Genomic DNA, 27,982 nt, shown 5'->3' with positions numbered 1-27,982 from the left:
CTCAGCCTGGAGGTCCCTTGGCCGAGAGCAGCTTCTTCAGGTTGACATCTGAGGGGTCTGTTGGGGGTGGGGCTGCTTTTAAAACGGAGGGAGGGGCTTCCTGGACTCGACACCTTCCGGCCCATCAGGGTCCCGGCAGCAGGGGCTGGGGCTGGAGGACTGTTGCCTCCCTCGAGGCTTGACCCATACAGATGGAGGGAGGGAGGAAGGATGGGGAAGCCGAGAAGGTCAAGTCGGGGAAGGCCCAGGGATCACCTGTAGCCCTGGGTCCTTAAGGCGTGACTGTCCTTGTAGGGGCTGGTTGGCTGACGTTTGTTCAGGGGAGCCTGCAAGGGGTGGACAGCTGCTCTTCTCAGGGCATGCTGGGCCCCCCTCCGTGGGCTAGAGGAACGTGTAGGAATCCAGGACAGGGCTGAGGAAACTGAGCAGCTGCAGGGCCGGTTGGGAAAAGGGGAGAGGAGTGACCAAGGACCCCAAATGCAGGATCCAGGGAGCTTGGCAGACCGGGGCTGAGTTGGGCTACGGCTGATGGTCCTGCTTCATTCGTTCACCCATCTGGCTGTCCTGTCGTCCAGGGAGTGAGCTGGGAGGTGCGGATGGAGGATGGAGGGTGGGAGGCTGGAGCAGAGGTTCTGAAGAGCTGCAGAAATGGTGATGCCAAGGCCTGGGAGTCGCTGGGAGTGAGGGCTGTTGGGGGGATGGGGGCACTGTGCCAGAGCCCTGGGCTTTTCACTGGGGGTAGTCATCGTGGGGGGTTCTCCACTGCTCCGAACACCCTGCACTTTGTGGAGAGAAGGCTTGGTGTACTGGACTTCCTCTTCAGGGGGCCGAGGTTCTGTCTTTTAAGTCTCCTCCTTTACTTGCCTGGAGGGCTTTGTCCCCAAAGTACTTAAGTGTGTTGGACGGAGGTGTGAGGGTCCTGCTTCCAGCCTCCAGGTAGAGGTGCTCCTGTCCTGTAACTGCAGAGCTTCCGGCTGGGGGAGGGGATCAGGGTCTTCCAAATCCTCAGGTTTTATTCCCTAAGGCCTGGGAGTCCCACAACACCCCTTTGGGTGGAGAGTTGGACGCCGGCTGATACAGACGGCATCAATGATAGTATCGCGTTATATTAGTGCATGTGTGAGGTGCTGGTCTAACTGTTAGCTCCCTCTGTCTCACCACAGTCCCCAGAGGTAGGGCTATTATTGACCCCTTCTTACAGAGGAGGAAACAAAGCTCAAAGAAGTTAAGTAACTTGCCTGAGGTCACAAAGCCACTCATAGCAGAGCTGGGGTACAGACATCCTGGCTCCAGAGCCCACCTCTTCCTTTTCCTCCAGGCGGGCCGCTTTGCAGTGTGATGAGCTGGGCCCATCCTGGGCCCCCAGCCTGACATATGGTCCAGGCGCCTGGCTCTTCTGGGGTGAGCCCCGTGGTGGTCACTTGTAGCACCGCCGTGTACATTGTGATAACGTCCATACTTCTCTTCCTGGTACGAGTTAATCATTTACTGCTGACATTGATTTGTGACATATGCTGTTTGATGAAGCCCGCTAGCCCCTCGCTGGTATCTCAGCAGAAGCAGGGCTGCACTTCCCAGGAATCCTGGGAGGAATGATCAAAGCGTGTGTGACACGTGATCTTTACTTCTCGAAAGGCGACTGACTGTTGAGGCCCTCTGTGCTGGGACCTTGCCTGGACACACACCCTAAGGTTTGCCCGTTCACTGTTTATCCAGCCCACAGCCCATCTCCACCAGTGGCAGGTCTCTGCCCTCGAGGGGCTCAGGCAGTAGCCAGAAAAGGTGGATCAGGACCCGGCATTCAGTGGGGTCAATGTGGGGTACATGGGCTTGTGTCAGACTCATGTTCCCCGGACAGACCTGCACTCTTTACACGTTTTCTTTGCCTTTGTTTTTCCATCTGCTAAGAATGCTCTTCCTGCACTCCTTGGCCTGCGACTCATGAGTCCCTGCTCTGTGAGCCTGTGCTCACCCCTCTGTTCTCCCTCAGCAGTGTCTGTACCTTTGTCTGCCCCTCTTGCCACGGATTGCCACATGTCTGTTTGCACATCTGTCTCCCCCACCAGACCACAGAGCTCTGGAAGGACAGGGCCTGGGTCTGAGTCAGTATTCCATTGTATGGAATGTACCACATCTTCATCCATTCATCTGTTGATGGACGCTTAGGTTGCTTCCATATCTTAGCAATTGTAAATAATGTTGCCATGAACATTGGGGTGCATGTATCCTTTTATTTACTTATTTATTTATTTGGCTGTGTTGGGTCTTTCTTGCTGCGCATGGGCTTTCTCTAGTTGCAGCAAGTGGGGGCTACTCTTCCTTGTGGTGCGCAGGCTTCTCGTTGCAGTGGCTTCTCTTGTTGCGGAGCATGGGCTCTAGGTGCACGGGCTCAGTAGTTGTGGTTTGCGGGCTCTAGAGTGCAGGCTCAGTAGTTGTGGCGCACAGGCTTAGTTGCATGCGGCATGTGGGATCTTCCCGGACCAGGGCTCGAACCCGTGTCCCCTGCATTAGCAGGCGGATTCTTAACCACTGTGCCAGCAGGGAAGTCGGATATTTTTCTATATTATCTTCTAGAAGCTTTATTGTTTTGCTTTTACAACTAGGTTGATAATCTACCTGGAATATTTTTTTTTTTAATGTATGGTGTGAAATAGGACTCAAGTTTCTTTTTCTTGTTTTTCAGCTGGAGATTCAGTTTTCCCAGGACCTTTTATCACAAACTGTTCTTTTCCACTGCTCTAGAATGCCATTGGACATAAATCCAGGCATCCCTCCCTGTAGGAATGAATTCGTTTCTAGTCACTGTTCTATTTTTCTTTTCTTGCACCAATACAATGCTGCCTTGTAACTTCATAATAAATCTTGATATCCGGTAGAACAAGTTCTCACTTCCTTCTTCTTCAAGATTATCTTGGCTATTCTCAACTCTTTGCATTTTTATGGGACAAAGAAGTTCCACGCACAAAACAAACAAGCAAAGAAAGAAAGAAGCAAAGCCTCTGCTCTTGAGAGTTAAGATTGGTGTTGCACTGACTCTATAGATCAGTTCAGTAAGAATTGACAACTTGGTGGCACAGTGGTTGAGAGTCCGCCTACCGATGCAGGGGACATGGGTTCGTGCCCCGGTCCGGGAAGATCCCACATGCCGCGGAGGGGCTGGGCCCGTGAAACATGGCCGCTGAGCCTGCGCGTCCAGAGCCTGCGCTCCACAATGGGAGAGGCCACAACAGTGAGAGGCCGCGTACCGCAAAAAAAAAAAAAAAAAGAATTGACAACTTAATACTGTCTAGTCTTCCAGACTATAAAACCTGAAATACCCTCCCACTTATTTAGGTTTTCTTTAATTTCTCTCAATAATTCTTTGTAGTTTTCTGCACATTCGTTTTGGACATATTTTGTTAGATTTATTCCTAGTGTTTGACATGTTTTGATGTTCTAATAAATGATATTTATTAAAGTTTAATTTTCTACCTGTTTGTTGTTGTATAGCCAGGCAGTTGATCTTTTGTACATTCATCTTGTGTTCAGCAACCTTGCTAAACTCATTTATTAGTTCTAATAATTTATCTGTAGGACTTTTTGGGTTTTCTGAGAACATAATCATATCATCATGAACATAATGACAGTTTTTGCTTCTTCCTTTCCAGTCCTTATACTTATTATTTATTTTTCTTGCCGTACTGCACTGGTAAGAATGATGAGTAAAATGGTGACGCAAGCATCCTTATCTCATTCCTGTCTCAAGAGGGAAAGCTTCAACATCATACCATTAAGCATGATGTTTGTTCTAAGTTTTTTGCAGATCCTGTCTGTTGCATTAAGGATATTCCTTTTTATTCTCGGTTTTCTAAGAGCTTCCTTTTTTAAAAAGTCACGAATGGGTGTTGTATATTATCAGATGCTCATACTGAAACAATTGAGATTTGCATGTATTAGCTCATTAGTTTCTCCTTTATTTTGTCAGTGTGGTGAATTATACATTGATTGGGTGATTGGTTGGTTTTGAAACGTTAATGCAGCCATCCATTCTGGGAATAAATCTCTCCTTGTCATGATGTAACATCCCTTTTGTATATTACTAGATCAAATCAAATATTCGTTTAGGATTTTCAGCACTGTGTTTATGAGAGATATTATCCTGTAATTTTCTTTTTAAAAAACATTCTTATCAGGTTTTGGTGTCAGCTTTAACTGGCTGATAAAAAAAGTTGAGAAGTAATCCTTCTCCTATTTTCTGAAAATTGTTTAAGATTGATATTACTACTTTCTTAAATGTCTGGAAGAATTCATGGGTGAAGCCATCTGAGCCTGGAGTTTCCTTTGTGTGAAGCTTTTCAATATGTATTCAATTCTTTAATAGATACCAGACTACCAGATTTTCTCCTTCTTCTTGTGTCAGTTTTGGTATGTTGTGTTTTCAAGAAATGTCAAATTCATTGACATAAAGTTGTTCATAATGTCCTCTTTTATTCTTTTTAACATCTGAAGAATCTGAAAAGATGGTACTTCGGGTTTTCTGTATTTCTCATTGAGTTTTGTTAGGGGTTTATTGATTTTTTAAAGTCTTTTCAAAGAACCAACTTTTGACCATGTTTAAGCCAAATGCTGCTGTATGTATACTAATGCCATTTCCCCTGTCCATGAGCTGTTTTATTCATGTTTAAGTAGTTAAAAATTGCAACATGCACCCTTGACTTATTACAGTCTAACCTTTTTAAAAAATATTTTAATTTAATTTATTTATTTGGCTGCTTTGGGTCTTGGTTGCAGCCTGTGGAATCTTCGTTGCCCTGTGTGGGATCTTTTTTTTTTTTTAGTTGCGGCACGAGGGATCTTTAGCTGCGGCATGTGAACTCTTAGTTGCAGCATGTGGGATCTAGTTCCCTGACCAGGGATGGAACCCAGCCCCCCTGCACTGGGAATGCAGAGTCTTAGCCCTGGACCACCAAGGAAGTCCCACAGTCTACCTTAAATTGGTACTTTGACACTTCCCTGACAATGCAGAAACCTTTGAATATTTCAATTCCATTTATCCATCTCATCAACTTTTTGTGATGTATTTTCATTTTAATTAAATATATATGTAAATATTTCTATCTATATACCCCCAAACATTTTTATTGTTCTTAGAAACAGTCAATTCAGGGAATTCCCTGGCCGTCCACTGGATAGGACTCCATGCTTTCACTGCTGAGGGCCCAGGTTCAATCCCTGGTCAGGGAACTAAGATCCCACAAGCTGTGTGGCATGGCCAAAAAAAAAAACCCAAAACACAGTCAGTTTAGATTTGCCCACGTAATACCCTTTCCAGTGTTCTTTATTCTTTCCTGCATTATGTTGCTTCCATCTGAGATAGTTTTCTTTCTGCTTAAGTCTCTTAGTGCAAGTCTGCTGACAGTGGATTCTCTGTTTTTCTGTCTCTAAAAATGACTATATTTTACCTTTATTCTTTTATTTTAAACTGAATAAAAACGTGGGGCTTCCCTCAGTTCCCTGAGTAAAAATGTGGGGCATACCTCAGTGTGCTTCCCTTTTCTCAAAATCCTGGCCCGCTATGCCTTGCCTGCGTTTGGTTCTCTCCAGAACCTTCAAATATTTGTTTGAATTTAATCCTGCCTTTATATTTGTTTTCACCAGGAAGGCTAGTCTGGTACAAACTCCTCTGTCATAGCCAGAAGTGGAAGTTCATCTCACAAAGTTGATATGTGATGTTTGCATTGTCATCGAGTCAAGGTAGTTCCCAAATTTTACCGTGACTTCTTGTTTGAACCGTAGATAATTTGTATGTATCTTGGTTAATTTGTAAACATATGGGAAATTTTTCGTTATCTTTTTGTTATCGATTTCTAGCTTAATTGCATCATGGTTGGAGAACATAGTCTAAATAGTTTCAGGTCTTTGAAATTTGTTTAGATTTGCTTTATGGCCCAGCATGGGACCAATATTTATAATTTTGTGTGTGTGTTTCAGAAGCATGTGTATTCTGTACTTGATGGGAATAGTGCTTTATATATGTCTGTTAGGTCAAGTTTATTAATTGTTCTATATCCAATAGGGATTTTTTTTTTTTTGGTCTGCTTTTTGTGTAAGAAACTAGTAGAATATGTTAAAATCTATCAGTGTGACTGTGGATTTGTCTAGTTCTCTTAATTCTGTCAAGTTTGACTTTATTTTGGAGTTTTATTATTAGATACATAATTATCATATTTTCCTAGTGAATTGAAACTGTTATCATTACAAATTGTCCCTCTTTGTGTCCAGCAATGCTTTTTACCTTAAGCTTTACTTTTTCTAATATTAATATAGCTTTACCAGGTTTCTCTTGGTTAGTATTTATATATTTCCTTATAATTTTAATCTTGTAAAGAATATGTAGTTGTCTTTTCTTTTCCCTGTTATCCAGTCTGTTATTTCTTATATTTATTTGGAACATTTAGTCTATTTATACTTCATGTAATTCTGATGTATTTGGGTTTAAATCTACTGTCTTACTGTTTGCTTTTTTTTTGGTTATTCTTCCACCTATTTTCTTTTCTTTATTCCTTTCTTTCTTGTCTTCTTTTTATTTTTTGGTTTTTGTTTTGTTTTAGCTTTATTGAGATAAAATTTACAAAAAATAAAATTTACCAATTTTAAGTGTATCATTCAATGGATTTTGATAAAGGTACACACTCATGTAACCATCACCACAATACAGATGCACAACTTTTTTGTTATCCCCCAAATTTCCTCCGTGCTCCTTTGTAGTAATGCCTCTGCACCCACCACAGCCCTTAGCAAACACTGATCTACTTTTTTTTTTTTTTAATAAATTTATTTATTTTATTTATTTTTATTTTTGGCTGTGTTGTGTCTTCATTGCTGCGCACAGGCCTTCTCTAGTTGTAGCGAATGGGTGCTACTCTTAGTTGCGGTGCGTGGGTTTCTCACTGCGGTGGCTTCTCTTCTTGTGGAGCACAGGCTCTAGGCACGTGGGCCTCAGTAATTGTGGCTCACGGGCTCCAGAGCACAGGCTCGGTAGTCGTGGCGCATGGGCTTAGTTGCTCCACGGCATGTGGAATCTTCCCGGGCCAGGGCTTGAACCCGTGTCCCCTGCATTGGCAGGCGGATTCCCAACCACTTTGCCACCAAGGAAGCCCCAACACTGATCTACTTTCTATCCCTATAGTTTTATCTTTTAATCATACAGCATGTAGTCTTATGAATCAGAGTTTTTTCCCTTGGCATAATGCTTTTGCAATTTATGATTAAATGTTTTCTTATTATTCTATTTTTCCGTCTCTATTAGCTTGGAGATTTATACTCTATTATTATCTTTTAATGATAGCTTTTGGGAGGTAGTTCTCCTTGGGTCTCTTGTGTTTCTGTACATCTTACAAGCAGAGGCTCTGACTAGTTTTGTTTCGTACTGTCTTTACAAGCATGTTTGTATTGTGAACAGCCTTGGAAGATAGAGGTAGAGTCTATCTCTAGAGCAAAGGGTAGGTTTGCTTACTCTTCTATATAATAAAGATAATATTTTCCTCCAGAGCAAAGATTAGACAGATTTTCTCACTGATGATTATAACAGATTCAAGTTCCCTACACTCAGGGTTTCTGTCTTCTAATGCAACATGAGCAGGTGTCACCTGACCCTCTTCATGTCACCCTCTGGGAAATGGATCTCAGGGAATAGGCGCAAATGCTGATACTCTGGCACAAATGCTACTGCTGTGAGTAATAAATTGCCCTTTGTCCTTCATGCAGGAACCTTGTGTCTTCTGCCAGCATCCATGAAACTGTGTCAGGCTAACTTGTTAGTTTGCAAGTAGGGTAAAATCTGAAACCCTTCACAGTTCTTTTATTTATTTAACATCTTTATTGGGGTGTAACTGCTTTACAATGGTGTGTTAGTTTCTGCTTTTTAACAAAGTGAATCAGCTATACATATACATGTATCCCCATATCTCTTCCCTCTTGCGTCTCCCTCCCTCCCACCCTCCCTATCCCACCCCTCTAGGTGGTCACAAAGCACTGAGCTGATCTCCCTGTGCTATGCGGCTGCTTCCCACTAGCTGTCTATTTTATGTTTGATAGTGTATATATGTCCATGCCACTCTCTCACTTTGTCACAGCTTACCCTTCCCCCTTCCCATATCCTCAAGTCCATTCTCTAGTAGTTCTGTGTCTTTATTCCCATCTTACCCCTAGGTTCTTCATGACCTTTTTTTTTTTTCCCTTAGATTCCATATATATGTGTTAGCGTACGGTATTTGTTTTTCTCTTTCTGACTTACTTCACTCTGTATGACAGACTCTAGGTCCATCCACCTCACTACAAATAACTCAATTTCGTTTCTTTTTATGGCTGAGTAATATACCATTGTATATATGTGCCACATGTTCTTTATCCATTCATCCGATGATGGACACTTAGGTTGTTTCCATCTCTGGGCTATTGTAAATAGAGCTGCAGTGAACATTGTGGTACATGACTCTTTTTGAATTATGGTTTTCTCAGGGTATATGCCCAGTAGTGGGATTGCTGGGTCGTATGGTACCCTTCACAGTTCTTGATAGAACCCTAGAGATTGTAACACACATCCTTGGCCTTACTGAAGTATAATTGGTACTTTGGCCTCTTCCAGAACAATACAAGGGTCTTAGAACCCTTTAACTCCATTTATCCCACTCCAGACTTCTATGCCATATATTGTTTTTTATTAATATTTTTATTTTAAACCCAACAAGGCATTATACTGTCAATATTTATTTAGATTCACTCACATATTTACCATTTTCATGGTGCTTAATTTTTTTCCTGCATCTTTAACCATCCATCTAGGATCAACTTTCTTCTACCAGAAGAAAATCCTTTTGTATTTCCTTTTATTTGGGTCTGCTAATGTCACAGTCAGTCAGTCTGTCTCTCTGGTGCATTTGTTTGTTTGACTAGTGAAATATTTTAATTTCAACGTCATACTTGAAGTTTGGTTTTTTTTTCCTGGGTGTAGAATTCTCCATGGCATTTATTTTCTTTTAGCCCTTTAAGGATGTCATCTCATTATCTCTGGCTTCCATTGTTGAGTTTCATTGTTGAGTCTGATGGTTGCCCTCTGAAAACATTTTTTCTCTTCGCTTTTTTTTTTTTTTTTTGTAGTACGCGGGCCTCTCACTGTCGTGGCCTCTCCCATTGTGGAGCACAGGCTCTGGACGCGCAGGCTAAGCGGCCATGGCTCACGGGCCCAGCCGCTCCGCGGCCTGTGGGATCTTCCCGGACCGGGGCACGAACCCGCGTCCCCTGCATCGGCAGGCGGACTCCCAACCACTGCGCCACCAGGGAAGCCCTCTCTTTGCTATTTTTAATGTTTTCTCTTTGCGTTTTGTTTTCAGCGTTGTTACATGGCACATATGTCAGTTATTGCTACGTTACAATATGTTGACCAACATGTGTCATTTTCAGTTGTTGCTATGCAACAAACTCTCCCAAAATTTAGTGGCTTAAAACAGTATCAGTTATTTAGCCCACAGATCTGCCATTTGAGCAGAGCTTAGTGGGAAAGGCTCAGTTTGATTCTACATGGTATTAGCTGGGGTGGCTTGACTGCACGATCCACTTTTAAGATGACTCATAACTGGCAAGTTGGTACTGGCTGTTGGCTGGGAGTTTATCCAGGGTTAAGGGTCCAGGAGTTAAGTTTATCCAGGGTTAAGGGTCCAAGAGTCATCTCCATGATGCTTCAGCTTCCCTGTGGTATGATGGCCGGGTCCCAAGAAAAAAGAGATAGAGGCTTCCAGTCTCTTAAATCCTTGCTCTAGAAACTAGGATGGCATCACTTCTGCCATATTCTTGGTAAAGCAGTTACAAAGCCAGGTTAAAGGGTAAAGACACATAAATTCCCACTGCTCAGTGGCTCAGTGGGAGGAATGTAAGTGTGGATTTGGCGGGAGGGGGTAGAGGAGGATTTATAGAATATTTTAAATTAATGGAATAATGTTTTCCATCAATTTTGGAAAATTCATAGTCATTAACTCTTCAAATATGGCTTCTGTACAATTCTTTTTCTATTCTGTTTTTGTATCTCCACTTATATGTATGTTAGATCTTTTCATTACATATTCTATGTCTTTTATCTAGTTTCCTGTATTTTCCAAGCTTTTGTCTCTCCATGCTTTATTCTGTTTACTTTTTTCTTACCTATCTTCCTTTTCACAATTTTCTATTCAGCGTTGTCCAATCTGCTATTATACCTAACCACTGAACTCTTAATTTTGGCAATTGTATCTTTAAATTCTGCAATATCCACTTGGTTCTTTTTTTTTATATAGTTTAAAGTGTTTTGCCAAAATTGTAAATCTTCTATTTTATACTAATATTGTCATAGTTATTTTAAAGTCTGTGTCAGGTAACTTCAGTATTAGTAGACCCCCCAGTTACAGATCTGTTTCTCTTGTATATTGTCTCTGTTGGTTTTCTTTGATATTTTCTTTTTTAAAAATATTTATTTATTTATGGCTGCACTGGGTCTTAGTTGCGGCATGTGTGATCTTCCGTCGTGGCGCACGGGCTCTTCGTTGTGGTGTGCGGGCTTCTCTCTAGTTGTGGCACGCTGGCTCCTCTCTAGTTGTGGTGTGCAGTCTCCAGAGTGTGGGGGCTCAGTAGTTCCAGCGCACAAGCTGTCTAGTTGTGGCGTGCAGGCTCAGTAGTTGCGGCACGTGGGCTTAGTTGCCCTGCGGCATGTGGGATCTTAGTTCCTCGACCGGTGATCGAACCTGCGTCCCCTGCATTGGAAGGCGGATTCTTAATGATTGGGCCACCAAGGAAGTCCCATCTTTCATGTTTTCTTATCTCTTCATGTGCCTGGGGAGTTTTGCTTTCATGCTGGACCATGGATTTGCAACAATGCTTGTGGAAATATACGTGATGATATTTTTTGAAAAAGAAAGAAAGGAAAGGAAATCTTTTCAAATAAAAAGAAAGCCCTGGGCTTCCCTGGTGGCACAGTGGTTGAGAGTCCGCCTGCCGATGCAGGGGACGCGGGTTCGTGCCCCGGTCCGGGAGGATCCCACATGCCGCGGAGCGGCTGGGCCCGTGAGCCATGGCCGCTGAGCCTGCGCGTCCGGAGCCTGTGCTCCGCAACAGGAGAGGCCACAGCAGTGAGAGGCCCGCGTACCGAAAAACAAAAACAAAAAAAAAGAAAGCCCCAACTCCATTTAGGGGTGTGTGTGTGTGTGTGTGTGTGTGTGTGTGTGTGTGTGTGTGTATGGTGGGGGAAGGGAGTCCAGCTGGAGCAGGTCAGTCCACAGCAGGAAGCAGGCAGGCACCTGTTTGCAGGGACACAAGTCTTCAGATTCCATCAAGGGCACAGGCCAAGGGTTCCTCCCGGCTCACTTCTGTGTCTTCCTCCTCTGCCCTGGCTCCTCAGGCTCTTCCAGCTGGAGACAGAGGCCGATGCCCTGGTGAACTTCCAGCAGTATTCTTCCCAGTTGCCGCCCTTCTACGAGAGCTCCAACCACATCCTGCATGTCGAGGTCCTGCAGCAGCTGACCGACCTCATCCGCAACCACCCCAGCTGGTCGGTGGCCCACCTGGCGGTGGAGTTGGGGATCCGAGAGTGCTTCCATCACAGCCGCATCATCAGGTGGGCGGGGGGCTTGGCCAGGTGGGGCAGGAGGGCAGGACCCTGGGGATACTGGGTGTGGATGGGGAGTCTCAGTCCAGCCTCAGTTCCCCTCCATAAACTCAAAGGTTGCCCAGAACGTTTGACTTCAAAAGGGGCAGCACTGCCTCTGGGTTAGAGCAGGGGAATGCTGACTAAAGTCAGAAGGAACAATGTAACATTTCTGGGGTGCCTGCCAGGTGCCAGGCCCCTGGTAGCTGTTTTATACCCACCATGAACTTGAATCCTCTCAACATGCCCGTGAAGTAGTGTCATCCCAGTGAGAGGTTATGTGACTTGTGCAAGGTCACTCAGCTGCAGAGGGCTGAAGAGGCTTCAGATCCGTGGTGTCTCCTTCCAAAGGCCTGGTTGCCCTTCTGGAAGCTGGAACGCTAGTCTCGTATGTCTATTCGGCCAACATGCCCCTGGGGAGGGCCCCGTGCCAGCCAGAGGACTCGAGCTCCCCATCCTGCCTTGAGGGAGCCACGCCTCCAGTTCTCTGCTTCAGGCAGCTTGGTGCAGCTCCCGGGCCCAAAGCTCAAAGATCTTCACTGCCTTTTACAGTTTACCGGCACGATCTTGGACAGAATGGTGTTTGATCTCACAACAGTTCTATCGATTTCCTAGGGCAGGCGTGGCAGGTATTATTTTTATTTTTTTGTAGACAAGGATATTGAACCCTAGAAAAGTTCAGTGAATTGCCCGAGGTTGGTGAGATTTCTGCCTTCTGCGATTCTTCCTATGCCAGCCCACTGCCCACTTAAGGCTGGTGTGGCCCTAGGGCACATCCCTCATACAGGTGTGCAAACTGAACTAAAAACCGATACAGATCACATCAGTTACAGGTAAATTGTGACTCAGCCCTGAGTTTGAACCAGCCAGCTTGAGCAGGGCACGAATGCTCTTGGGCTCCTCCCCCACCTCCCCTGCGTCTGCACTTGGCTTTCTCAGTGCCCCGCCCACCTCGTGCCACACCCCTCACCTCCCCGGCCCTCCCCTGCAGCTGCGCCAACAACAGGGAGAATGAGGAGGGTTGCACTCCCCTGCACCTGGCCTGCCGCAAGGGCGACTGGGAGATCCTGGTGGAGCTGGTGCAGTACTGCCACGCCCAGATGGACGTCACGGACAACAACGGAGAGACCGCCTTCCATTACGCTGTCCAGAGTGACAATTCCCAAGTGCTGCAGGTGAGCAGGGGTGGAGACAGGGCGACTGATTCTGGCCGCTCCTTACCACGGCCGCAGCTGTCTTTGGGCCTCTGGGCTCAGGTGTCCCTCCGGGCCTCTCACTGTCCCCACCTTGATCCTTGAGGCCTGAGCCCCTTCCTGGAGGGTGTAGCCCCACCTGGCACTTGCCTCCCCATGCTTGTCAAGGAGACACATCCTCGGCCACTTTGCTCCTACAACCCTGGGAAAGTCCTCCAACCCAGCAAACTGAGCTCAAGGTCTAGTCCCGTCAGTCAGTTTAGTTCAGCTTCTCCTGATCACTCACTGTAGGCTGGGCCCCTGGGCCGGGTGAATTTCAGCCCCTGCCTGGAGGCGCCCGTGGTCCAGCAGGACCTGAGCTTAACTTTTTACAGTAACTCAAAACAAACAAAACTCCATCTGGCTCCTGTAGGCATGTGCACCAAAGGCACTCCTTCCGTTAAATTTTTGATTAGCTGGGCAGAAAAATAAAAAATAAAAATTGTAGGCAAGTAGATCAAATGATGCAAAGGCCGCCTTATATATCAGACAGAAACGGCAGGTACTGGGCAGTATTTTACTGCCTTATATATCAGACAGAAACGGCAGGTACTGGGCAGTATTTTACTGCCTTATATATCAGACAGAAACGGCAGGTACTGGGCAGTATTTTACTGCCTTATATATCAGACAGAAACGGCAGGTACTGGGCAGTATTTTACTGCCTTATATATCAGACAGAAACGGCAGATACTGGGCAGTATTTTACTGCCTTATATATCAGACAGAAACGGCAGGTACTGGGCAGGATTTTACTACCTTATATATCGACAGAAACGGCAGGTACTGGGCAGTATTTTACTGCCTTATATATCAGACAGAAACGGCAGGTACTGGGCAGTATTTTACTGCCTTATATATCAGACAGAAACGGCAGGTACTGGGCAGTATTTTACTACCTTATATATCAGACAGAAACGGCAGGTACTGGGCAGTATTTTACTGCCTTATATATCGACAGAAACGGCAGATACTGGGCAGTATTTTACTGCCTTATATATCAGACAGAAACGGCAGATACTGGGCAGTATTTTACTACCTTATATATCGGACAGAAACGGCAGGTACTGGGCAGTATTTTACTACCTTATATATCAGACAGAAACGGCAGATACTGGGCAGTATTTTACTACCTTATATATCGGACAGAAACGGCAGGTACTGGGCAGTATTTTACTACCTTATATATCAGACAGAAACGGCAGATACTGGGCAGTATTTTACTACCTTATATATCAGACAGAAACGGCAGGTACTGGGCAGTATTTTACTGCCTTATATATCAGACAGAAACGGCAGGTACTGGGCAGTATTTTACTGCCTTATATTATCAGACAGAAACGGCAGGTACTGGGCAGTATTTTACTACCTTATATATCAGACAGAAACGGCAGGTACTGGGCAGTATTTTACTACCTTATATATCAGACAGAAACGGCAGGTACTGGGCAGTATTTTACTGCCTTATATATCAGACAGAAACGGCAGGTACTGGGCAGTATTTTACTGCCTTATATATCAGACAGAAACGGCAGGTACTGGGCAGTATTTTACTGCCTTATATATCAGACAGAAACGGCAGGTACTGGGCAGTATTTTACTACCTTATATATCAGACAGAAACGGCAGGTACTGGGCAGTATTTTACTACCTTATATATCAGACAGAAACGGCAGATACTGGGCAGTATTTTACTACCTTATATATCAGACAGAAACGGCAGATACTGGGCAGTATTTTACTACCTTATATATCAGACAGAAACGGCAGATACTGGGCAGTATTTTACTGCCTTATATATCAGACAGAAACGGCAGATACTGGGCAGTATTTTACTACCTTATATATCAGACAGAAACGGCAGATACTGGGCAGTATTTTACTACCTTATATATCAGATAGAAACGGCAGATACTGGGCAGTATTTTACTGCCTAGAATTAGAAGATTCTTCTAAAGGTTCTATCCTTCTCTGTGCCTTGGCATCAGAATGGGACCACATTATTCCAGAAAATTTGGATTCCTGCCTCATGATTAATGCTCTCAGGGAAGGGAATTCTATGCCCACTGTTGAACTCTGCCCTTACTGAGACCCCACTGTGTGCTCAGCACAGCAGCACGTAGAACCTGCCTCGATTCAGAGGGCGGGTACACACTCTTATCAATAGCTGTCCTTTACCGCTGGGCCCGTGCCTGACCCTGTACTCAGTGTTTTATGTGTTCTAGTTAATTCTCAAGATAACCTCTGTGGGCGGGGGCCGTTATCTTCTTCTCTTCACCAAAGAGACTGAGGTTCAGCGAAGTTTTGTGCCCGGGGAGGGGTGCCACGGAGCTGTGAGCGGTGGGGCTGGCCCTTGAATCGGGCCTGGATGCCAGCACCTCGGCCAGCACCTGCTGTGTCCCTAGCCTGTCCACAGACCCAGCCGGTCACAGGGGTGCACAGGGGTCATAATGAACCTCAGGGAAACAGCTTTCAACCACAGTCGAGGAAATAAAATCCTCATGGCTGTTTTATTAATACTGGTGTTTTGTTTTGTTTTGTTTAATGAAGAAATAATACCTACACGTAGCTGAAAAATTTAGGCAGGACAGAAGGGTATGCAATGGAAAGCAAGTCTCATTCCCACCCAGACCCCCAGTGCCCATCCTAGGTACAACCTCTTTTACATTTCCTGATTGAGAAATGTATCATACACGCCACAGTCATGCCAGACCAGCGGCCCAGCCAATACTGGCACAGTCAGCTTCTCTCTCTCCCCAAAGCCTCCTTTCCTGGTGGCTTCTCTTGAAGTTCTTGTCAGTGTTCTCGTGGAGTCCAGCTTCCCTCCCCCTGAGGCCCCAGAGAGGGACGGCCACAGCGGTGGATGTTAGCAGAGGGACAGGCCAGGGGCCTCGCTGTGTTTGGCGCCTGCCCACCCCGAGGTCTTGCTGTCAGCTCCTAGGGAAGAACGCATCGGCTGGTGTGAACCAGGTGAATAACCAAGGGCTGACCCCGCTGCACCTGGCCTGCCAGCTGGGGAAGCAGGAGATGGTCCGTGTGCTGCTGCTGTGCAACGCTCGCTGCAACATCATGGGACCCAGCGGCTACCCCATCCACATGGCCATGAAGTTCTCCCAGAAGGGGTAAGACCCTGCCCTGCCCCACGTGATCCGAGGGGCCTCCCGTCTGCGCGGCCAGTCCCCCTGCCCAGGCGAGCAGTGGCCTCCACAGGCTCATTAGGTGCCAAGGGCTGCCCTGGTACAAAGAAAGTATTGATAAATGTGTGGGAGTGTCACTCTCGGTCCATGAGCTCTGCTGTGCAGAGAATAGAACTTTGAAAGTTGCTCAGTCATGCACCTTAATTTCTGACCGTGAGCCTCCCTCTACCAAACTGGAGATAAACAGTCTTAAACTTCCCACCACATCAGATCTGAACAGCCCCTTCACGGCTGCTGTGCTGGTGCAGCTTCTGTGCCCAACTCGAAACCTAGGAATGCTTAGCAAGGTGGCCCAGGGCCCCATCCGCCTGAGGCATCCCTCCTTCCTGGGGGGTGGCCCTGCTGGAACTCAGGTGCCAGGCCCATGTCCTGGGGAGCTCTAGACCACTCATTTCTTCCTTTCTCCCCAGCCCTGGGAAACCTGGTCTCAGGATAATTCTTCTCCACGTGCCGTGTGTGTGTGTGTGTGTGTGTGTGTGTGTGTGTGTGTGTGTGTGTGTGTGTGTGTGTGTGTGTGTGTGTGTGTGTGTGTGTGTGTGTGTGTGTGTGTGTGTGTGTGTGTGTGTGTGTGTGTGTGTGTGTGTGTGTGTGTGTGTGTGTGTGTGTGTGTGTGTGTGTGTGTGTGTGTGTGTGTGTGTGTGTGTGTGTGTGTAGGAGGGATACAAGAGATGACTATCCCAAAATACTGCCCGGCAGGTACAGTAACTAGAATGAATGAGTGAGTGAATGAGTCAGGTGGTCCCTCAGTCCCGGGCACTGTGCCTTACAGAGGTGGTTGAGAGAAAGCCCGGAACAGGGGATACAGAAGTCGCCCAGTACTTTCCAGAGCCATGTGGTAGACGGGCAGCAAGAAATGAGCTCAGAGGGGCTGCCCTCGGGTTGGGGGCAGGCACGCTCCCCCTCCCTCAGGGTTTTCCTTCCTCTGGGGTCTGCACCCACCTTTCGGCCCCTGGAGGGCATTGATGTCCCCTTGAAGGTCTGGTCCAAGCTTGGACAAACCCTCCTTTCCTTGATTCTTCCTCGTACAGCCAAGATGAACTAGAACTTTCGGGAAGATTTGACCGAATGGTTGGAGACAATCCCAGCGCTCCCACCCCCAGTCACCCCCAGTTACCGAGTTGCAGGTTGCAACCTGAATGGGCACACGTGATGAGCGATGCTCTCCCATACCCAAGGGCTGGCACGGTGGCCCTGCTCCAGCTTGGCTCCAGCCACCCTACTGGCTTCAGTCACCTTCTTGGTACAGGTTACTTCCAAGATCCCGATGTGGCCCAGGTTGCTCCCTCCTCAGACACCTGCAACCACATCCCAGGCCTCCCGTGTGGATCGTTGCAGATGAGACAACACGAGTCGTCTCATACCTCGGGTGTGCCCTGCACACAGCCACGCTCCTCTCAGGGCTCCAAGGGGGCACATCTCTCCGTCACCACGTGGCAGCCCGCACATTCATACTCCAAGGATCACAAGTGTTAGGGTTACTGGGACTGGTTCCATCCCAGCCCCAACCTGGGGGCCCCTCTGCTGTTGGTATTGGCTCAGCCGAGCTTCACCGAGAGCTGGGTTGGGCCCAGGACCCCGCTTTGACTTAGCATAATATCTTCAAGGTTCGTTTGTGTCGTAGCCTGTATCAAAAGGTCCTTCCCTTTTAGGGCAGAATTACTCCATTTTATATACCACATTCTGCTTATCCATTCATATGTCCGTGGAGACTTAGGTTGTTTCCATCTTTTGGCTATTGTGGGTAACGCTGCAGTAAACACTGGCATACAAATATCTTCTTGAGCCCCTGCTTTCAGTTCTTTTGGTTGTCGATCTAGGAGTGGAAAGCAACTGCACTTGTAACCACCCTGCCTACTGCCTCCTACAGGACGCAGTCACTACTTGCAACACCAGTCGTTTGGGAAGCAGGGGAGGATAGAGGGTGGCTGTGTGCTAGCCACAGGCACCCACGTTACAGACAGGCCCAGCCACTTTCCAGAGGTCACCAGTGGGAAGCTGGGGCTTAACCCCAAGCCTGTCTGACGCTGCAGCCAGCACCAGTGAGCGTGATCATTGCTGACCGAAGTCAGCAAGGAAGGCTTCCTGGAGGAGGGGGCTTGAGATGTGACTTGAGGGGCTCAGGATACCGTTGCCGTATCACCGTATGCATGCTGGTTGGTTTTGTTGCAACTGTATTTGCAGGAGCTCTCCCTCACCAGTAGATGAAGCCTTGATTCGTGGCCTCTTCCAGTGTCAGGCTGCCCCCGCCAGCCTTCCTCACTCCCACGTGGCGTCTCTCTCCCCAGGTGTGCTGAGATGATTGTCAGCATGGACAGCAGCCAGATCCACAGCAAAGACCCTTGCTACGGAGCCAGCCCCCTCCACTGGGCCAAGACCGCAGAGGTAGGCAGGTCTGAGGGTGAGTCGGGGCGGGGGAGGGTCCCAGAGCCCTTTGTTCCTTAGCTACCTATAGGAAGGAGGTTCCTGAGAGGTCTCTGCAGGTGGCACTTGGGGGCCCAGGAGATAAGCCCAAGGAGGGATGGTGTCCTGGCATTGCAGGTGAATGTCCCCTCTGCGGTTTCCTCATGTGTGAATTGGGGATCTGTGGCCCGCCTGTGGAGGTATCGTGAAGTCAGCAAAGCAGTGCATGAGAAAATTCTTCATAAATTGTCAAGCACCTCATCGCAAATAGAAGGTGACGGAGGGTGATGATGCCGATGGTGGTGAAGATGGTGGCTCTGGTTTCGTCTGTAGAGAGCCTGGCCGGCATCTCCTCTGAGGCCTCTCCCTGAGCTAAGCTCTGAGCCCCTGGGAGGATGGAGGTCTCTGATCACTTATCTCCAGGAAGCACAGCTATCCGTGCACTGGATGCCCTCAAAGATGATGGGATACTCGTAAATGTGACAGGCCAGGAGGGAAGAGACTGACAACCACTGTGGATACCTTCCCACCAGGAGCTAGACACCAAGTCAGGCCCTCCTGTATGTTTTCATGTTCCTTGTCAGCACACTCTGTGACGTGGGCACTTGCATTCCCATTTTCACAGCAGAGAAAACTGAGGTGCACAGGGGTACAGTGACCCTTCCAGGCTCAGACAATGGGGATGAAGTGGGGCTCAGCTTTGGGCTCAGGTCTGTCAGGGTCCAAAGTCCAGGCTCTCCGGGGCTGTTGGGTGAGCAAGTGTGTGTGTTGCCAAGGCCCAGATGGGGTCATACCTTTGCAGGGTCCTGGGCAGGGTGGCAGGGAGTGGGGCATTTCTGGGGCAGGGCCCAGAGGAACCTTTGCAGGGAGGGATGGGGTCCTGTGAGCTCCAGGAAAGGACCCTGAAGCCCTTTGAAAAAGTCACCACAGCTTCAGCTTTCTGTCCCCTAGTTCCTGGGGTGTGGCCGGTGTGGGAGGCAAGATCTGGGGCCACCCCCAGAACTGGGGCCTACCACCTTGGCTCCTCCCATTGCTGGAGCTTCCCAGAGGCCCGAGACCTGAAGGAAGCGGCCCTGCCCAGGTGCCACCAGGTGCCACAGGCCGCAGCTGCTCTGAGCACCCTGCTGACTCGGGCCGGAACCCTGTCTCTGCAGATGGCCCGCCTGCTGCTGAAACGGGGCTGTGACGTGAACAGCACCAGCTCCGTGGGGAACACAGCCCTGCACGTGGCCGTCATGCGCAACCGCTTCGACTGCGTCATGGTGCTGCTGACCCACGGGGCCAACGCCGAAGCCCGCGGCGAGCACGGCAACACGCCGCTGCACTTGGCCGTGTCGGTGAGCCCCGGGCTTACTGCCTACTCGGCAGGGGTGCAGGCGACCAGCAGGGCTGGGGCGTGTGCCGCTCTGAGCCCAGAATACGAGCCCCTTCCTCTGCTCTCCAGGACCTCTCATTCCCATGCCCCCATGTGACATCTGGATGCTGTGAGAGGGGAAAATACAGCTCTGGCTACTGACCGTGGCCTTGGGCAACTCACATCACCTCTGCCAGCCTTGACTTCCATCTGGAGAATGGAGGTGTTGGTACCCACCTGACAGAGTGGTTGAGTGGATTCAGTGATAGACATCCGGTAACTCTATGAGGGATGTCTAAGTAGCACATGTAAGACCTGGCATGGAGTAAGCATCCCCGAGACGTTCGTTCTCCTTCCCTGCATCATCAGGGAAAACCATTCATCTGCATGTTGCCCTTATCTCCCTGGTAGACGCCAAGCTCCTGGAAGGCCGGGCCTGCTTACACATCTTGGTGGCCCGTGGTAGCTGCTGGTCACCTTTGCTGGTTCATTAGAGAGCACAGTTCCTGCCCTTAAAGCCCCTACAGTCTGGTTAGACAACTACAGCATGAACATACTAAATGCAGGGGAGGGAGTGTTATTTGTTACAGACGTGTGTGTGTGTGTGTGTGTGTGTGTGTGTGTGTGTGTGTATAACTGTAGCAAACCATATGTACCCATAATTCTGTTCAACATGTCTCGGAGTGATAGAATAGGAGATTCCCCTGGAACTCTAAAAGAAGGAGATTTAGGACAAAGTAAAAGACATGCTGTTTTATACCAAAGGTCATAATTGTAGAGGAGATGTTGCCCAAGAGACTGAAACTATAAATAAAACTGTGGACATTTTTAGCACCGAATGGGCCCTTTGAATTATGTAGTTGAACAGTTCTTAAACTTTTTGGTCTGTTTGATCCTTTTATGCTTTTCAAAATTATTGAGAATCTCAAAGACTGTTTATTTGAATGTTATCTATCCATATTTACCATATTAGAAATTAGAAGTGAGGGATTTTCAAGGTACTTATTAATTCATTTAAAAAAACAATAATTTACCAAGCCCATGCTAACATAAGTAACATTTTTATGGAAGATCGACTTTATTTTCCAAAACAAAAAATAATTGAAAAGAGTTGGCATCGTTTTACATTTTTGTGACTCTTTTTAATGCCTGGCTTCAGAGAAGGCATGGATTTTCCTATCTTCTGCTACATTTATTCAGTATGTTGTTGCATATGTTAAAAATATGAAGAAACTCTGGCCTCACATAGATATGTCCATAGTTGGAAAAGATATGTGGTTGTACCTTTGCAGATAATTGTGGGTATTCTTTCTTTCTTTCTTTTTTCTTTTTCTTTTTTTTTTTTTGGCCACACTGCGTGGCTCTCGAGATCTTAGTTCCCCAACCAGGGATTGAACCCGGGCCCCGGCAGTGAAAGCGTGGAGTCCTAACCACCGGACCGCCAGGGAATTCCCCCTGGATAGTCTTTCGTATTGCACCAAAACTGACAAGGGGTAGTTTCTGACAAGTTGGTTGCAGTCGACACTCTGAAATCATCTCCTCGGACTTTTCACTCTGTTACCGTGAAAACCATTGGCATCTTTTGCACTTTGCCTGGCTCTTTACCCCCGCACAGCTTCGTGTCATTCTTGGAAAACATTGGTTTGCTGAGTGTGCCTAGCTACCAAATGTTGACCCATTTTGTTATATAGTCTCAAAACCCCACAGTTGTAAATATCACCACAATTTCATCAGAAAAGTCTTTAAATTTGGGGAAGCTGTCAAGCCCATCATGACATAGAGCAGTGTTGTAGAATTCCAGTTCTTTTTTTTTTTTTTTCGGTACGCAGGCCTCTCACTGTTGTGGCCTCTCCCGTTGCGGAGCACAGTCTCCGGACGCGCAGACCCAGCGGCCATGGCTCCCGGGCCCAGCCGCTCCGCAGCATGTGGGATCTTCCCGGACCGGGGCACGAACCCGCATCCCCTGCATCGGCAGGCGGACTCTCAACCACTGCGCCACCAGGGAAGCCCACAGAATTCCAGTTATTGTCTGAAAGCTTGAGTTCTATCACTGGCACAAAATATTGCCAGCTGTTTTTCTTGAAGTGATAGGCTCACCGCATTCATTTTTGAGAAAATACCTCCTAGATACCCAACGCTGAACAACTGTAGTTTGTCTGCCAGTTGTTTCTCGACTAAAAACAGTTTCTCTTGCAAAAAAAGCAGCTCGTTCTGCTTGCAGCTGAAACAGTCACGCAGTGCTTTTCCCGAGACAACCATCATACGTGGTTAGGCCACAGAAATGCCTTGTGCATACTGTGTATTTTATGACAACGAATACACCAGTGTCGAAACTTAATGAGATTAACATTTCTTACGGCTTCATCAAGCGCCTTCTTAAGTGAAGCTGGCTGTTTAATGCATGAATTTACTTTTTACGATGAGTGCGTGGCAGAGGAGAAAAGCATGATGACTGTTAGTTTGGTGCCACTGCCTTGCTTCATGCTAAGGCACCAGCAGTTTTATCCACAGTTGTTTTTACACCATCGGTGCAAAAGTTAACACAGTGCAAATGCAAACAACACCTTGATGTTTTCATGAATATGGTTCTAACCTCTTGAACCCTCCAAGGGGTCTCCGTATTCATAGGGGTCCACAGTGCTTACTTTGAGAACTGCTGACGTAGGCCATTGCTTCCATACTGCAGTCACCTGCGCACCATGTGTGCAGTTTTTGGCGGACTCACGAACCACTTTTACAATTTTGTACTGAATCATTGCTTTAATTTGGCTTGCTTTTAAGCTTAAATTTATTTTGAAGGAACTGTTATATTACACTGGTAAACCAGTGCCACAAATAAAAGGTAACCAAAGAAGAAATACATAACTAATGGTTAAAACACACGTTTACCTGTGCCCATATACATCCTAATGGTACACGAACAGCAGTTTGGAAAACGGCTTTCTAGACACACCTCTTCATTCTCTAGGCAAGGAAATGAGGCCCCGAGAGAGGGAGGTGATAAGCCCAGCACTCAGGTCTCCTGGCAGCCAGTCTGTTGGTTTGTGCTGGGAAAACACACCCAGCCCGGCCCCTCCAGACGTTCACTGCGCATTCTCTGGGGAGGGGGTTGCCGTCAGGGAGGATGTGTGCTCGGTTTCCCCCTCAGAACCGGGGCCCTGGACTTGATGGGGGCCTTTCCTCACTTACCCTCTCCTGCTGGTCTTGCGAGCGACCAGCAGCTGACTCTTCAGTGGCCCCACGGCTCCTGGGTCGGAGGTCACAGATGTTTTGCTTCTTTAGAGAAGGAGCTGGTGGGGCTGGGGGCTGGGTGGATCACTTCCATTTTCTACCTGGGTTATTAAATTCTCACCTGGGGATACTTGTAAGCCTGTTTGTCAGGGCAGTGGCAATATGGGATTGACTGCGGGTGGGGGTCAGAGGGGTTCCAGTGTCTCTCCCCATGCTGGTGAGAGGTCCGCCAAGTTGAAGGATTGGAGGGGAAGAGGCTGGGGTCCTTTCTGTCTTCATTTCCCTGAGCTGTTGCATATTTCCCCCTCACTCCATCACCTACAGAAAGACAACATGGAGATGGTCAAGGCCCTCATTGTGTTTGGGGCAGAAGTGGACATCCCGAATGACTTTGGAGAAACTCCTGCGTTCATAGCCTCCAAGAATAGCAAACGTATGTACTCTACACTCTGGGACCAGAGTTGGGCAGGGGTGGGTGTGGGGTGCAGGGACTGGGGGGCAGGGAAGTCCCAGCCATCAGTTGCCCGCGTCCCGTCCATACCCGCCCCCAGTTGCTCCCTGCACAGAGTGGCTAGGAGCAGTGGGAGTCCCAGAGGGCAAGTTTCCTTTTCCCAAGAACAGGGCCCCTGACCACTAGATGGGGGCCCCAGGGGGCTTGCCAAAGCAGTGTCCTCTTCTGTGCGGCCACCATCCTGCCTCAGGGTGCCAGGACTCTGGGGGGTGGGGGGCAGGGTAGGCAGCGGCAGCAGCCCTCTTCCCCACTCTTGGGGGACTCACTGACGGAATCACTTGCAAGAACAGCCACTAGCCGATGCATGTGCTGCATGACACGTTACCCCCGGTGCACACAGGCATGTGCTGCATGACACACGTGCACCCCTCGTGCACACGGGCACCATGCATGTGCTGCACGCTAGCTCAGTGAGCCTTGGCTTCAGGGCTGGAAAGAGCAGATCCTCCTCACCAGAAGGTTGGCGCCCTCTGGAAGGTTCCGGGGAACTGTGGAGGTTGCTGTGGGTGTGTACCTGATAGCGTTTGCAAGCAAGCGTGTGCGCATGTGCATGCATGTGCGTTTTCAGTTATCCCATCCGTTAGATGGGAGTAAATGCCCACTGGCTGGTTCATTCCTGCTGAGCTCTGAAAGCCTCAAGAATTGCTGAACGTGGAGGTGGGAGTCCTGCTTTCTTGACTGGTGTAGAAGGGAAAGCGGGGGTTCCTCAAATACTCGGGCCAGGCAACACCGACCTCCTCCTTCCATGTTCCGAGTCCGACTCCCAGGACCCGCCCCAGCCCCCGGCAGCTGCTTTGGATATAACAGACTAGAGCCAGCACTCCCTGGGGCACCCCCGACCCCCCACATACCCAGGTGGCCTGGGAGAGGGGACCGTGTGTGGAAGGGAGGGACCTCTCACTTGCTCATCGACAGTTTCTGATCCTGTGCGATCTCCCCCTCCCCAAACATGACAAGTCGTCACCAGGAAGGCGCTCCTAACTCTGCTGAGAACCGTGGGGGCCGACTACCGCTCCCCACTCGTCCAGGGGGTCTCGGCGGAGCAGTGCTCTCCAGCAGCGCGCTCCTTCTCCCTGGAAAGATCTCCGCCCCCACCGATCAACTTCAGCAACCTAGGTAGGCAGCTCCCCTCGTCTCTACCTGGCTCCCAGGCCCTTAGGTCAGAGCAGTCCCTGTGGGAAGGAAACGGGGCCGCATGGGAGAAGTTGTTGAAGGAAGCAAAGGAGGGTGGGCAGCACTTGTCAGCCTCGGGTGCAGCCAGCAACCCGTAGCGCCCAGAGGCTGCTGGGGTCCCTGGCTGATGGCCCGCGGTCCATTTCCCCCAGAGGGTACCCTGGACACCCATGAGGTGGGGACTTTCTTGGCCTCTCTGTGTCCTGGGAGCTTGGGTGGGCAGTGAGGAGTGCTGGTGGTGGCTCAGAGCCCTCGGCCCTCTGGCTGTGACCGGGAGCATTTCGGCCACGGTGCTGAATCTCTGTCAGATCTCTGTGTGCTCCTCTTCCGGCCCCTTTGGTGACCTACTGGCCAGGCAACCAGGATCTGCCCCATGCATCCTTGGTGTCCGTGGAGACAGCCCCTGAGGAGGCGGAGACCTTCTCTGGGCTTCTGTGGGCTGGCCCACCCAGGGCCCCGGATTGTTTGGGAGTGGGCTTCCCCGAACAGGGCAGTCAGAGACCGATCCTTGGCACGCTGGCGCTTTTTTTTTTTTAACTCTTGGCGAATCAGACGCCAGCATCTTCAGCCAGGATACCCCGGCCAGCCCTGGAGCTCAGGACGGGCAGAGCTGGCAGCCACAGTTAGTCCTTCTGGCTCCGCCTCTCTCCTCCCCCTGCCCCTCCCCACCCAGGACCTGCCCCCCATCGTTATCTCTCGATTTTACAGGCAATCAGCCACCTAAGCCAGGCTGGATGGTGGGCCTGGGGCGCGGCGTCAGATGGGTAATGCCCTGGGCCTAGAGGGGCCGCAGAGCCCGCGGTGCCCCAGGTTAGCTGCGGCTCTAGTCCCCGCTGCTCCTTTCTCTCAGCTGCACGTCCCTCTCCCTGGTGCTCTGTCCACGCCTCTCGTGGCCAGTCTCCCACTTACCTTGTCCCCTCTGGCCACTTGCCCTGGTGAGGGGGAGACACACTGCCTGCCAGCCTGCCGTCCTGCTTTGCTGCTTCTAGACTCCATGCACAGCTGTGGGAAGGGCCCGTCAGAATCGGGATGACGTGACACTGCTGGGCCAGGCGACCTGCGGCCGGGCTGCTTGTCCGGAGGGCAGCTAATCCATTTGGTGGGCGTGGGATGGGCCTTGGGCACGGGGGCAAACGTGGATGCTACGGGTGGGTGCATCCGATCTGAGGCCGCTGAGGAAGTTTCCAGACCTGGGATCAGGGCAAGAGGCATCTGGAAGATGGTCGGGATATCTCCATTCCTTCATGGAGTTAAACCCCGAGGAGTGTCCTAACTCTGCCCTTTTGGCTAAATGACCTTGGACGAGCTGTATAACCTCTTTGAGTCTCATCTGTAAATTGGGGGCCATGATTCTGTGACGGTGGCTGTCAGCAGCACCGGCTCCTGTGCAGGAAGAAGTGCTTTGTGAACTGCACACGCAGGGCACGTGGGGGGCGCTCGTGCTTCGGGGCTTTGCGAGGAAGACACAGGAAATCGGGAGCTGGCCAGGCAGGGCAGGGCGCCATTCCCAGAGCAGCGGGCTCCCCTCTGCATTCCAGCCCGTCGCTCCCTGAGGGGCCTGTGGTCTCTGGCCCTGCTGTATCCTGGGATGAAGAGCCCTTCCAGGGGGTGGGAGGCGGATGCTTCTGCTAGGGACAGTGGGGTAAGGGCACAGCTCCAGATTTGCCCTCAGGACCCATGGGGGGGCGGGGAGCGGCACGTGCCTGGCCCCAGCCCCCCCTGCCCTGTGCCTCACAGAACTGCAGGACCTCATGCACATCTCCCGGGCCCGGAAGCCGGCCTTCATCCTGAGCTCCATGAGGGACGAGAAGCGGACGTAAGTGTCGGGGGCAGGCTCATGGGCAGGGCCTCTGCCGGGTGCCATGCAGCAGGTGTGGGACTTTTTCTAGTCTGTCTCTGGCTCTGCAGGGTAGCTCGCACTCTCTGTAGTTCACAGCAAAGAGACTGAGTCTTTAGGGAGGCTGGGCCTGCTTCTCCGTCAATCACTGTGCCAGCTCCGGGCCACACAGTGGAGCTGGCTGCGGCCCTGTCCCTTCTCTCTCCGACCCTGTCATGGACTGTCGGGGGAGATGGCCCCGCTCTCCTCTGGAGGGAGCCCCCAGCTGCCCTGATGCTGACATTGCCTCCCTCCAAGAGCTAGTGGGTGGGTTGGTTCCCCAAGTATCTGCCGTATACCCAGGCCCATTCTAGGAGGCAGGCTGGGGTGATGGGCACAAAGGGAAGAAACCCAAGCCCTGTCCCTGAGGACAGTCCCTGGTGACAGTGGTTGTCAGAATCAGTGCCCACCAGCTCGGCGAGTTACCAGGACAAACGTGTTTCCTGTCAGCTGTGCTCTCTCCACCCTTCCCTGTAATGCTGGAGGTGGTTTATCAGTTCTCTGTTTTTTACTATCCTGTGTGCCTAACAGCCTTCCTAGGGAGGCATTAGTAACCTTGTTTTGCAAATGCAGAACTTGAGGTTAAGTGACTTGTTTAAGGTCAGAGCAGACTCAGCCCAGGGCTTCCGAGTCCATGCCCTTTCTGCTCCTGCAGGCTCTCTCCTGGCTGCACCCCTAGTGCCCTCCCCTGCAGGGAAAGCTCTCTTCTCCCAGAAGCAGCTCCCAGGACCAGGCAGCCACATCGGTGGCTGGGCCTCTCCTCGTCAGAAGGCTCGGCCTCCCCTTGCTGTAGCCCACTCGTTTCCTCGGCCACCCTGTGCCATGTGCCCTAAGGGTGCACCTGCCCTATTGGCCGTCTCCCCCTTCCCTCCCACTGCGCCCCCCCTCCCACACACACCCCTGCGCAGGGGCCGAACAGGGTACCAGAGGGAGGACTGACAGGTCCCCACCAGTAAGAGGAAGGAGGCGGCAGATTCTCCAGCAGGGCTGGGGAGTCTGCACAGCCTGAGCGCCCTCCCTAGAGGTGGGGCTGAGACAAGAGTCAGGATACCCCTGTGAGGACCTCCCGACGCAGGTGTGTGAGGACCTCCCCACGCAGGTGTGTGAGGACCTCCCCACGCAGGTCTCTGAGCCACACAGCTCAGCCCTGCTTCCTCCATTGCCAGCCCCACATCTTCAGAAAGGTCTCTTGCCTCTTTGCTCCAGCCTCCCTGGCCAGGGGCCCTGCAGGCCTCCGGCGACAGCACCGCCTCCTCTGACACGCTCTGGGCTTGCTGCAGGGCTGGGCAGCTTGTCCAGGAAAAGACGAGGGACCCCGCAGGCGGGCGGCGCCAGCTGTGCGTCCGTGGGACGCCTCC

At 49.7% G+C, this 27,982-nt stretch overlaps 1 protein-coding gene across 4 annotated transcripts in view; it reads left to right on the top strand.

The window, feature by feature from the left end:
- PLA2G6 (phospholipase A2 group VI) overlaps positions 1–27,982 on the top strand; it is a 51,281-nt gene that overhangs the window by 8,851 nt on the left and 14,448 nt on the right. For 3 of the 4 annotated variants that reach the window (XM_082665066.1, XM_082665067.1, XM_082665068.1), the window contains exons 3-9: positions 11,405–11,620; positions 12,642–12,825; positions 15,817–16,004; positions 18,365–18,461; positions 19,634–19,816; positions 23,389–23,497; positions 26,486–26,564. In XM_082665066.1, the coding sequence (XP_082521192.1) occupies positions 11,405–11,620; positions 12,642–12,825; positions 15,817–16,004; positions 18,365–18,461; positions 19,634–19,816; positions 23,389–23,497; positions 26,486–26,564 (1,056 nt within the window). Of the gene's footprint in view, positions 1–11,404; positions 11,621–12,641; positions 12,826–15,816; positions 16,005–18,364; positions 18,462–19,633; positions 19,817–23,388; positions 23,498–24,532; positions 24,692–26,485; positions 26,565–27,982 lie in introns of all 4 variants that reach the window. The other variant, XM_082665069.1, reaches the window with a different exon arrangement.

The sequence above is a fragment of the Grampus griseus genome, assembly GCF_964374135.1.
Source record: "Grampus griseus genome assembly, chromosome: 11".
In the NCBI taxonomy this organism is placed as follows: Eukaryota; Metazoa; Chordata; class Mammalia; order Artiodactyla; family Delphinidae; genus Grampus; species Grampus griseus.
This window is presented reverse-complemented; position numbering and strand designations above follow the sequence as displayed.